Source organism: Apodemus sylvaticus, chromosome 21 (genome assembly GCF_947179515.1).
Source record: "Apodemus sylvaticus chromosome 21, mApoSyl1.1, whole genome shotgun sequence".
NCBI lineage: Eukaryota > Metazoa > Chordata > Mammalia > Rodentia > Muridae > Apodemus > Apodemus sylvaticus.
In genome coordinates this window covers 24,749,367-24,762,171 of record NC_067492.1, presented here as the reverse complement: position 1 = coordinate 24,762,171, position 12,805 = coordinate 24,749,367, and the positions used below count along the sequence as shown (strand labels likewise).

The window sequence follows — 12,805 nt, the reverse complement described above, 5'->3', positions numbered from 1 at the left end:
TGCTAGCTTTTGTAGGATGCATGCAGTAACGTGAAAGCCAATTCTTGGACATTACTAAAATGATAATTCTTGTAAAGTCAATCATCTACAACAAGAAGCACCTTGACTGTGCACCTATTGATAGGAGCCCCATGGCTTCTACTGATACAGCTTTCTCCTCCCTTATCTTGACAGCAACACCTGTGTTGGGCTGGTGAGTAAGAGAGCCAGGGATCATGATGACTCCACATTGGAGGACAGGGATCCTGGCACTGCAGAAGGACTTCAGATGCCATGTTGTGTCTGTTCAAGAGGCCAGGGGAGGAACAGAATCTGCAGAGGTGGCTTTGCCCTGCCTGCTGGCTCTGGCTTCCTGTGGTTTCTGCCTTATCAGTTCTTCTGCAATAAGAACTTTGCCCCATCCAACCAAATTTCCACACCTACACCCCAAAGGTACAAAATCCTGCCTGGTCCAGGCCAATCTGTTCTGTTTCCTGCTGTGAGACTCTCATCTGCAGTAGCACAGGTTTGAGCCTGAGATTCAACCATGCCTTTGGCTGGACTTCCTGATTGGCTGTATGTTGTCACCTGTGGGCTCCTGCTTCTCCTCCAGCATGTGCATGGTGAGACTATCTACATGAGCAGAGGGGACCAGGGTCAGAGCTGTGCCAGGTCTGCAAAGTCAGAGGATGAGCTTGGGAATGGAAGGCACCAGGGAGGGAGAAGAAGTTGGTGGAGATTGACAGGTGACAGCATGGGACTGTGTGCTTTCTAATGTCACACCAGGGCACACAGGGGTCAGAGATGTCTGAGGTTAGCACACACTGAGGAGGAAACAGGGACAGGAGAACAAGAACATGTTCCTCCTCTGCGTGTGGTGGCTCAAAATCCTACTGAACTTGGATAATGACAACCATTCCTTTATACTGCCAAGTGGCTCAAAGCCTGTCATTTTCTTGATTAGGAAAGAGCCTGGTCACTTTTCAAGAGGGTCAGTGGACAGGATTTCTATCCCTCGGGAAAGCAGAAGCCCTTATTTCCTCATCCTACTGCTGAACTGAGATGACCCAGGTTACCTTCCCCATGTACCATGGTGATGATGATGTAGAAAGCCCAAGTGTGGTGACAGCTGATGGCATCTCTCCACTTACAGGCCAGGACTCAGCCAGCCCCATCAGGAACACGCACACAGGCCAGGTGAGAGGCAGCCTCGTCCACATGAAAGACACTAAATCTGATGTCCATGCCTTCCTGGGAATTCCCTTTGCCAAGCCTCCTGTAGGACCACTGCGCTTCGCACCTCCTGAGGACCCTGAGCCATGGAGCGGTGTGAGAGACGGGACCGCACAGCCGGCCATGTAAGTCCTGGGACCCAGGGGCCTTCAGGCCTTAGCACTGCAGTGCTTCCTCCACCTGAGCTCTATCTGCCTGTGCTGAGGGGCGTCTTCCATGCATGTTTCTGATGAATGTGCTGGGAATTCAAATAGAAGAGCTGTGCCAGCCTGCTGAGTCAGAGCTTGGGACCTGTAGGCACTTAGTTGTAGGGACTGCAGTAAGGAGCACAGACTGAGCCCATTCTTCACTGTCCACTGTTCATGTGCCAGTGAGTAAGGAACAAATACTCATGCTTCCAACTGGAGACCATGTGGACTAAGGAGATTCCTTATTGGTACTTGGAAGTGAAATGAAGAATGTCTCACTACCTTCTGGAATGGTATTTTCCATTCATTCCTCTAGTTGCTATGTGGGCACAGTAACCCAGTGCCCAAGTATCTTAGTTCCCTTTCTGTTGCTGTGATAAAGTATTCTTACATAAGCAACTTAGTGAGGAAAGACTTTATGATGGGTCCCAATTTCAGTTTACAATCACCAATAGGTGGGAAAGCACGGAGACAGAAGTTTAAAGGACACATGCATGCCTACTAATCTTTACTTACTCTCTCCATTCTTATACAATCCAGAAGCCCTCTTCCTAGGGAATGGTGCCTCCTACCATGCACAGATATTCTTATTGCAATGAACATGACCTAGGTAACTTGTCACTGGCATGTCTACCAGCCAAACAGGGTCTAGACAATCCCTCAGTAAAACTCTTCTCCCAGGTGATAGTACAGTGTGTCAAGTCAACAATCCAAAGTAACCACCACATCAGGACTTAAATTTTACACACAGGATTGAATGTTGGAACAGGAAGCCAATCATTTTCAATGAAGCTGTAGAAAATCTCCACATACCAGCCCCCAGAATCTTACTGTAGATGGACAGTCCTCCCTGATAAATCTGCCACATTTCCATTTCCACAGGGCTGGTTGCATTTACTGTGGTAGGGACTTTAAAGACGAATCATGTGCTAGCAGCCATGGTGGGTGGAAAGCAGTAGTTGTAGGTCGCTGAGAGAAAGTTTAGTCTAAGATATAGATTTCACCACCTGGTAACATGGACTTCCTGCCTTCTGTTTTCACTAGATGTCTTCAGACTGATATGATGAGTTCAGAGGGTGTGAAGGAGATGCAGTTAACCATGATTCCCATTTCTATGTCTGAGGACTGCCTGTATCTCAACATCTACACACCAGTCCATGCCCAGGAGGGCTCTAACCTGCCTGTGAGTGTCACACTATGGTCATCTGGTAGAACAGGCCATTTATTTCTCTGGAAGATGGGAGGGGAAAAATAATTCTGAGCTCCACTGTAGTTTAGGTCCTGCAGCTCTGGTAGGTAAGAGTATCTAGGTTTTTGATAAAATTATGAGTTCTTCTATCAACTTGGCAGACCCACTCAGAATGGTGAACAAAGGCTGAATATTGACATCATCCAAATTTCTAGCTCCAAATTATGTGTTCTGCTAATGGGATCTGATGGCCATTCTGATTAGCAATCAGGAAAGCTCCTCAGGAAGGCTCTCCTCTTTTTCTTATTGTTCTAATTAGGTGGGTATGAGAGTGACTATGACTTTAATTTAGATCTAGAGTCATTGATCCATGCTGAGACCTCCTTTTGGGAAAGTGGGAATGGAAATATGCTCACAGGCCTAAAGCACCCCATCTGTGGCTCACTTCCTGAGATCTTGAGGAGATCTGTTTGTACATCAACTTGTATAGGACAAAGCAGTTGATAATCTAGTGGGCAGTTTAGATGAGCTTGGACTGTGTGCGGGCCTCCTGGCATCTGAGTTACTGTCTCCAGGTGATGGTATGGATCCACGGTGGTGGGCTAGTCCTAGGATCAGCTTCCATGTTTGATGTATCAGTATTGGCAGCCACTGAGGAAATAGTTATTGTTTCCATCCAGTATCGCTTGGGTATCCTTGGCTTCTTCAGGTAAGCCTGGGATTGGGCTGGGTAATGGGGACCAAGTAGCACATGGACAGCCATGCATGCTTCTTCCTGCTCCTTCACAGCACTGGAGACCAGCATGCCAGAGGCAACTGGGGATACCTGGACCAAGTGGCTGCCCTACGCTGGGTGCAGAAAAATATCGCTTATTTTGGAGGCAACCGTGACAAGGTCACTATATTTGGAGTCTCAGCAGGAGGCACAAGTGTGTCTTCCCATGTTGTGTCCCCCATGTCCAAAGGACTCTTTCATGGAGCTATTATGCAGAGTGGAGTGGCCCTGCTGCCTGACCTCATCTCTGACACATCTGAAGTAGTCTACAATGTAAGTGCTCTCAAGAACACCAGCTACCTCAGTCTTTGCCTCTTGTACTCTGGTATTCAGTCAATTGGATTTTATGTATGCTCAACAAGTTATATAACAGCAAACCTCTATCCAGTGGCTTCTATCATTAGCAAAAATACTTATGCATTGCTTCCTAGTTTGTTTCCTATTGTTTTGATGAAGACTGTTGTCACAATATCCTTGGAGAGGAACAGGCTTATTTCATCTCACAGTTTATAATCTGTCTTGGTGGGAAGTGTGCACTCAGGCATGTACCTGGAGGCCAGACTGGAATCAGAGGCCAAGGAGCAGCATGTTTACTGGATTGGTACCCATGGTTCTCAGCTACATTTATTATACAACCTAGAACACATGCCCATTGGTAACACTGACTACAGTGAGGTGGGCTCTTCTGCATTAATCATTTCTCAGGAAAAAGCCCAAAATTGCAATTGCCTATGGGCCAATCTGACAGAGGTAATATTCGCAGCTGAACTTCCTTTTTCCAGATGATCCTGGCTGTTTTGAGTTGATCAAAAGTAAATCTAACAAGTACAGATGATGGGAGAAAAGGGTCAGCTGGTAAAAATATTTGCTGTGTTAGCATCAGTTTCCACATTCCTATTTTCTGAACCTATACAAAGTTGGTGGTGGCAATATGTGTCAGAAAATTCAGTGTTCCTGTGAAGGTAAAGAAACCAAATACAGAGGACTACCAGGAAGGTAATAGACCAGCTAAGCTGGTATAGATAAATTCAAGCAAGTGATAAGGTGACATGTAACAGCTGAGATTGTTCTGTGACCTTTACAGACAAAATGTGCTTTCATACCTATTGTCAACCTTGAGTAACACACACACACACACACACACACACACACATAAGAGAGAGAGAGAGAGAGAGGGGGGGGGGAAGCAACATCAAAATTATATGCAGGTAGAATGTCCTTTCCTAGTTGTCACCCTGAGTGACAAAAAATGTGAAATATTCCACTCATTTCTTTCATACACAACAAACACTAGGATGTGTTATTTACAAGTAATGACATCTACTAGAATCAAAAAATCTTCTGCTCCCTGGTGGGAGGGATGAGCTAACCATTGTCTGTTGCACTTACAGACAGTAGCCAACCTATCTGGCTGTGAAGCCATGGATTCAGAAGCCCTGATGCACTGCCTGCAAACAAAGAGTAAAGAAGAGATCTTGGCTATTAACAAGGTTGGGGGAATTGTGTGTCTTGGAGGACCTGATGAACAAGGTGTGGGATCTCCATCAATCACTTACTACTCAAATGTGCTAACTTATCTCCATTGTTTGGTGTCCTTTCAGTATTGTGTACAAAAAGAGAAAGAAAAGCTAAGTGTGATTTCAAGTTTCTTCTAGAATGTGCACAGAACCCAGAGATGAGATAGGCTATAGGGAATTGCTGTGTATTTTCATGGGCATCAGAATATCTATAGGATTGATCTCTAGCACTGACCGTCAATGCTGTATAGGTCTTCAGGACGATCCCTGGTGTGGTTGATGGGAAGTTCCTACCCAAGCATCCCCAGGAGCTGTTGGCCTCTAAGGATTTTCACCCTGTCCCCAGTATCATTGGTGTCACCACAGATGAATATGGCTGGACAATCCCCAAGGTGAGACCTAATTCTAAGCCTCTGAGAACATAAATTCAAAGGATGGGAAGTAGGATCTTAGAGATATTTTGATGATGTTCCAATCCATCCAAAACTTAAGACAATCTTCTGCCTCCTAGTTCACAGGTTTTAATCATATCCTAGAGAACATAACCAGGGAGACCCTGCCAGATATTCTGAAGAGCACAGAAGCACAGATGGTGAGAGATATGTCGGCTCCTGTCCTCATAGAGAGGGTTCCGTATATTTTTCCCAGATGACATGCCCAGAAATAGTGTAATAGTGTGTGTATGTGTGTGTGTGTGTGTGTGTACGCACACATGGGGAATCATCCAAAAGCTTCTGTCTTTCCCCCTAGACCCCCTTTTATCCCTGGTCACATTCCTTACTTACAGGCTGCTGTCTGCCTGTCATCATTCTTCCTGATTCCTATTGGTGTAGATGATTCCGCCCGGAAGTAGTGACCTGGTAATGGAGGAGTACATGGGGGACACTGAGGACTCAGAGACCCTGCAAGCACAGTTCAAAGAGATGCTGGCAGACTTCATGTTTGTGATCCCTGCTCTCCAAGTGGCAAATTTCCAGCGTGAGTACATCTGGGACAAGAGCATGGACAGGGGGTGCTGAAAGCTATGGAACCCTGGTGAGTTCTGCAGTTTCCAGACCAGGTGAATGTCTTGGTCAGGTCTCTGACAGCAGGCAGCTTTCCCCTAACAAATTTTTATGTCTGGTGTAAAGGCTGGCATACTATCCAGGTCTAGAAGAGGAAACATCTTAGTTTCCCTCAAGGTCTTGTCAACCACTCAATATGAAATGCCAGGGTCCCTGTTTTGCAAAGGTTTCCCATGTACAATGCCCCAATCTGAAGCTCATCACTCAGCTGTGATTCCAGATATCTGTAGAGCAATGTTTCTTGTCACCAAAGTTAGTCAGATGAGCTCCATATGAGAGATCATGATGTCAACATGTGTCCTCACCTCCAGGTTCCCAGGCTCCTGTCTACTTCTATGAGTTTCAGCATCGGCCCAGCTTCATCAAGCATGCCAGACCATCCCATGTGAGGGCAGACCATGGTGATGACTTTCCCTTTGTCTTTGGCTCCCATTTGTGGGGCATGAATTGTGAGTCTTCCTTGTTTCCTTCTGCTGAATGGACCATCAAATGATTTCCTGAGCGGTTATTGAAATCTTTGTCCAGTTGGGGAAACTGAAAGTCTGGGAGCAGACAAGATAAGTCTTCACTGTATCTGAGCCTCCAAAAAAACACCTCAATCTGCTCCCACCAAAAATACTAGAGTTAGAATGTGGACCTTGGCTTGGCTAGCTTGTGCAAAACAAAATGAAAGCACACTCGTTTAGAAATGAACCTGAGAAACTTCAAGTAGTGCTCTGGATGGACCCTGGATTCTGAATGGGAGGGAAGAGGGGATAAAACAGGCCTAGGGTTCCCCATCAGGCTGACGTTGCTGTAGGAGAGCATGAGTTTGCACCTGCATGAGGAGGCTAGGACTTGGACTCTTGTTCTCCTCTGTCTGCAGTGAACTTCACTGAGGAGGAGGAGCTGCTGAAGAGGAGGGTGATGAAGTACTGGGCCAACTTTGCAAGAAATGGGTGAGAAAACACCGCATTCTCAACATCTGTACAGTGGGGTCCTAGGTGTGGGGTCCATTAATATGCATGTGTCCGTAATTATAGGGTAGTCTTCAACCCATGGCACACTCAGGCAGAAAACTTACAGCTTTCACTCACTGCTCATCCCAAAGACATGGTGGGAGAGTCACACTATTGTGGGACTGTTCTTTGGATTTTGCCTCTGAGGGAGAGACACAAAACTGGCCTGCTCCCCTTTCTTCACCTGGAGTACACACTGATGGTGACATTGTATGAGTACACGAGGCCATCTGTCCCCTGAGGCCCTTGGTCTGCTCATCCACTGTCTTAAGGGAATCAGTCTCTGGATCAGAGAGGCCTCAGTCTTCCCTCTGCCTGGCATATCCACAGGAACCCCAACAGCGAGGGTCTACCCTACTGGCCTGTGATGGACCAAGATGAACAGTACCTGCAGTTGGACACACAGTCTGCTGTGGGCCGAGCCCTGAAGGCCAGAAGGCTACAGTTCTGGACCAAGACTCTGCCCCAGAAGATCCAGGAGCTAAATGGTTCTCAGGACAAGAATACAGAGATGTAGCATCCTGTGTAAGGAAAGGCATTTGAGGTTGAAAGCGAATGGGCTAATTCTGAGGTTTCAAAGTCCATTTATCTATATTTGTTTGTTCCAACAAGTATATAACCATTTCTAACCTCAGCATTTGCCCTTTCAGACATGTATGAAAACCACTCTGTGTGTTGTTCCTTATCATTCTGGGCAAACATTCATTAGAGTCAATAAAAGCTCTCAAAACAATGTGGATGTGTGAGTCCCAACACACTCTTTACTTAAACAATTCATTGATATGAGGCTTCTCTTTCCTTCATTCATTCTTTACTTCCTTCATTTCTCTCTTCCTTCCTTCCTTTATCTTCTCTCCATCCTCACTCTTTTCTTAAGTTCTAGACCCTCTTCTCATGAAGTGGATGATTCAGGGACTATGGACTGCAGCAACTGACTGCATGAAATTCTGTACCTTCCCTTGACAAGTTCACATTTTCTCATATATGTAATTATCATTAGAAATCTACTTTCCGTAAATCTTTTTGTCTTCAGAATTCTGTTCCTAAAACAACATTGATTATGAATAGGAATTAGTATCTGTGTCCTCAGATGTGTGGGGCTGAAATAGGAGAATTATATAAATCTGAGACGTGACAACAAGATGCACATCTCTGAAACAAACACAATATCATAACCTCAGTATCTTACAAACAGTTACAAATGTATAGTTTAAAGACTGAGAAATTCAGATTCATGATGCCCACAAAGTTGCTGCGTGGTGAGAAACACTTCTCTGGGATATCAGTCTCAAGCCTTACTTCTTGTGCCCTCTCCTGGTAGGATGTGTAAACAAGGCCATTACAAGAATGATATTAAGTCCTTGCTGACTTGAACTGGTGGCAGGGAAGGACTTCCTATCAGTGAGACTGACCACTTAGGATGCTTCCATTCTATATGCACATGACTGATTGAAGTGCCTACTGCTGTTGTGCCTCTGCTCATCAGCTCTGTATATACACACTAAACCAGGAACAGACACTCAGAATATGCTCTAGACCTTTAATAATTACCTCATTTTTGATAGCTTGAGTGTGGATTGTTTTTATAGTACTAGGGATTGATCTTAGGACTTATTCCTGTTAGGCAAAAGCTCCACTTATGAACCTTCAGACTACTGTGGATTATTTACATCCAATTAAACAGATCTATCTTAGGTGTATAGTTTATAAGCCATGAGTAAATACTATGCTTCTCTCGGGTCCTCTTCCTGACATTCAGTGTCGTTTACCCTGCTTCAGAGTAAACATAATATTTCTTTATCTTTCTATACTGGGACTTGTCTCGAATCCAACATAAATAGAATGTTTTATGACTGGTTGGGCCACTTCACATAATGTTTTTGCTTCACCTTATTGTAGAACGGCATCCAAGTGTGCACACAACACATTTTATCCACTTACCAGTCTATGCACAACTGTTGTCCTTGTTAATTACTCTATTTTCTGGAGACCCAGTTTCTATATAGCCCAGAAGGGGCCTGAACACATGATCTCACTGTCTTGCCTTCCTGAGTGGTTGGATTACAGGATTAAAAAGCCTCCCATCCCAGGTCTGGGCTTTAATAAACTGTATGGATATTTTCACACATGATGCCAGGCGATCACATATATTAAATTTTTGAATTTATATCCTAGAACATAATTTCTAAGTCATGAAACATGTTTTAAAGCAGTTTTTAGCCTAGGGACATAGCAGTGGTAGATAGCTTCCCTATATGTACAAAGCCCTGGCACCATAAAAATGAAATAAAGCCAGATCAGATAATACAGACTTTCAATCCTAGCTACTCAGAGAGCTGAGAGGCTAGGGATCACAAGGTAAGACCTGCCTGAGCTATAGAGAAAGAAAGCTGCAGGCAACACTGGAAATTTTAGTTGCTGTCCATCTCCACATAAAAAGTATAAAAAATGGCATGGAGGAGGGAACTGAGCATGTCTTTTTAAAATTTATTAATTTAGTTACTTATATTTCAAATGTCCCATTCTGGGTTCCCCCCACTCCATGAGCCCCCACTCCATGCCCCCTCCTCCTCACCTCTAAGAGCATCTGCCCTCACCCATTTATTTCCTATTTACCCCACTAGCTTCCCCCTTCTCTGGAGCGTCAAGCCTCCAATGGACCAAGCACAAACCCTGCCACTGAGGTCAGACAAGGCAGTCCTCTGACCCATAAGTAGCAAGTAGGAAGGCAAGACAGTGAGATCATGTGTTCAGGCCCCTTCTGGGCTATATAGAAACTGGGCCTCCAGAAAGAGGAGCTAATTAACAAGGACAACAGCTGTGCATACAGTGGTAAGTGGATAAAATGTGTTGTGTACACACTTGGATGGCATTCCACAATAGGGGAAACAAAAACATTATGTGAAGTGACCCAACCAGTCACAAAACATTCTATTTATGTTGGATTCAAGACAAGTCCAGGTATAGTAAGATATAGAAATTTCATGTTTACTCTGAAGCAGGGTTAAAGATTGACTGTCAAGAAAAGGACTGGAGGGCAGCATAGAACTTACTCATGACTTATAAACTATACACCTAGGATTGATCAATTTAATTGCATGTAAATAATCTGCAAAGTGGAACCATTGCCTAATAGGAATAAGTCTTAAGATCAATCCTTAGCACCATAAGAACAATCCACACTCAAGCTATCAAAAATGAGGTGATTATTAAAGATCTAGAGCATATTCTGAGTGTCTGTTCCTGGTTTAGTGTGTATATACAGAGCTGATGAGCAGAGGCACGCCAGGAGTGTATATAGAAAGGAAACATACTAAGTGGTCAGTATCACTGAGAGAAAGGTCTTCCCTGCCCCCAGTTAAAGTCAGCAAGGACTTAATATTATCCTTGTAATGTCCTTGTTTACACATCCAACCAAGAGAGGGCACAAGCAGTAACCTTGAGACTGATATCCCAGAGAAGTGTTTCTCACCACACAGCAACTCTGTGGGCGTTATGAATCTGAATTACTCAATCTTTAAGCTTTATATTTGTAGCTGTTTGTAAGATACTGAGGTACTGAGGTTATGATATTGTGTTTGTTTCAGAGATGTGGGTCTTGTGATCTTGTCTCAGATTTATATAATTCTCCTATTTCAGCCCCACACATCTGAGGACACGGATACTAATTCCTTTTTTTTTTTTTGATTTTTTTATTCGATATAATTTATTTACATTTCAAATGATTTCCCCTTTTCTAGCGCCCCACTCCCCGAAAGTCCCGTAAGCCCCCTTCTCTTCCCCTGTCCTCCCACCCACCCCTTCCCACTTCCCCGTTCTGGTTTTGCCAAATACTGTTTCACTGAGTCTTTCCAGAACCAGGGGCCACTCCTCCTTTCTTCTTGTACCTCATTTGATGTGTGGATTATGTTTTGGGTATTCCAGTTTTCTAGGTTAATAACCACTTATTAGTGAGTGCATACCATGATTCACCTTTTGAGTCTGGGTTACCTCACTTAGTATGATGTTCTCTAGCTCCATCCATTTGCCTAAGAATTTCATGAATTCATTGTTTCTAAGGGCTGAATAGTACTCCATTGTGTAGATATACCACATTTTTTGCATCCACTCTTCTGTTGAGGGATACCTGGGTTCTTTCCAGCATCTGGCAATTATAAATAGGGCTGCTATGAACATAGTAGAGCATGTATCCTTATTACATGGCGGGGAATCCTCTGGGTATATGCCCAGGAGTGGTATAGCAGGATCTTCTGGAAGTGAGGTGCCCAGTTTTCGGAGGAACCGCCAGACTGATTTCCAGAGTGGTTGTACCAATTTGCAACCCCACCAGCAGTGGAGGAGTGTTCTTCTTTCTCCACACCCTCTCCAACACCTGCTGTCTCCTGAATTTTTAATCTTAGCCATTCTGACTGGTGTAAGATGAAATCTTAGGGTTGTTTTGATTTGCATTTCCCTAATGACTAATGAAGTTGAGCATTTTTTAAGATGCTTCTCCACCATCCGAATTTCTTTAGGTGAGAATTCCTTGTTTAACTCTGTACCCCATTTTTTAATAGGGTTGTTCGGTTTTCTGGAGTCTAACTTCTTGAGTTCTTTATATATATTGGATATTAGCCCTCTATCTGATGTAGGATTGGTGAAGATCTTTTCCCAATTTGTTGGTTGCCGATTTGTCCTCTTGATGGTGTCCTTTGCCTTATAGAAACTTTGTAATTTTATGAGGTCCCATTTGTCAATTCTTGCTCTTAGAGCATGCGCTATTGGTGTTCTGTTCAGAAACTTTCTCCCTGTACCAATGTCCTCAAGGGTCTTCCCCAGTTTCTTTTCTATTAGCTTCAGAGTGTCTGGCTTTATGTGGAGGTCCTTGATCCATTTGGATTTGAGCTTAGTACAAGGAGACAAGGATGGATCAATTCACATTCTTCTGCATGCTGACCTCCAGTTGAACCAGCACCATTTGTTGAAAAGGCTATCTTTTTTCCATTGGATGTTTTCAGCCTCTTTGTCGAGGATCAAGTGGCCATAGGTGTGTGGGTTCATTTCTGGATCTTCAATCCTGTTCCATTGATCCTCCTGCCTGTCACTGTACCAATACCATGCAGTTTTTAACACTATTGCTCTGTAGTATTGCTTGAGGTCAGGGATACTGATTCCCCCAGATTTTCTTTTGTTGCTAAGAATAGTTTTAGCTATCCTGGGTTTTTTGTTGTTCCAGATGAATTTGACAATTGCTCTTTCTAACTCTGTGAAGAATTGAGTTGGGATTTTGATGGGTATTGCATTGAATCTGTATATTGCTTTTGGCAAAATGGCCATTTTAACTATATTGATTCTACCGATCCATGAGCATGGGAGGTTTTCCCATTTTTTGAAGTCTTCTTCCATTTCCTTCTTCAGAGTCTTGAAGTTCTTGTCATAAAGATCTTTCACATGTTTGGTAAGAGTCACCCCAAGATACTTTATACTGTTTGTGGCTATTGTGAAGGGGGTCATTTCCCTAATTTCTTTCTCAGCCTGCTTATCCTTTGAGTATAGGAAGGCCACTGATTTGCTTGAGTTGATTTTATAACCTGCCACTTTGCTGACGTTGTTTATCAGCTGTAGGAGCTCTCTAGTGGAGTTTTTTGGGTCACTTAGGTAGACTATCATGTCGTCTGCAAATAATGATAGTTTGACTTCTTCCTTTCTAATTTGTATCCCTTTGACCTCCTTATGTTGTCGAATTGCCCGAGCTAGTACCTCAAGTACAATATTGAAAAGATAAGGAGAAAGGGGGCAGCCTTGTCTGGTCCCTGATTTCAGTGGCATTGCTTCAAGTTTCTCTCCATTTAGTTTGATGCTGGCTACCGGTTTGCTGTATAC

General features: G+C 43.8%; 1 protein-coding gene across 3 annotated transcripts; it reads left to right on the top strand.

Moving 5' to 3' along the window:
- The first annotated feature begins 526 nt into the window (after positions 1–526).
- Positions 527–7,479, top strand: LOC127671920 (pyrethroid hydrolase Ces2a-like). 3 transcript variants are annotated; one of them, XM_052167033.1, is made up of 12 exons: positions 527–602; positions 1,133–1,337; positions 2,445–2,583; positions 3,165–3,298; positions 3,379–3,637; positions 4,756–4,854; positions 5,133–5,273; positions 5,393–5,473; positions 5,715–5,859; positions 6,257–6,394; positions 6,811–6,883; positions 7,274–7,479. In XM_052167033.1, exons 1-12 carry the CDS (start codon positions 527–529, stop codon positions 7,458–7,460), a joined length of 1,677 nt encoding a protein of 558 aa, XP_052022993.1. In that variant the 3' UTR covers positions 7,461–7,479. The 3 variants fall into 3 exon arrangements, with proteins under 3 accessions (XP_052022993.1, XP_052022994.1, XP_052022995.1); XM_052167034.1 differs by having other exon boundaries at positions 3,379–3,641; positions 4,760–4,854; XM_052167035.1 differs by lacking the exon at positions 4,756–4,854.
- Positions 7,480–12,805: the final 5,326 nt, after the last annotated feature.

Bases quoted from the DNA above. Each gene is read 5' to 3' on its own strand.
- LOC127671920 (XM_052167033.1), top strand. From the start codon at position 527: ATGCCTTTGGCTGGACTTCCTGATTGGCTGTATGTTGTCACCTGTGGG. The intron at 3,299-3,378 runs GTAAGCCTGGGA...GCTCCTTCACAG, and splicing joins GGTATCCTTGGCTTCTTCAG to CACTGGAGACCAGCATGCCA. The intron at 3,638-4,755 runs GTAAGTGCTCTC...TTGCACTTACAG, and splicing joins CATCTGAAGTAGTCTACAAT to ACAGTAGCCAACCTATCTGG.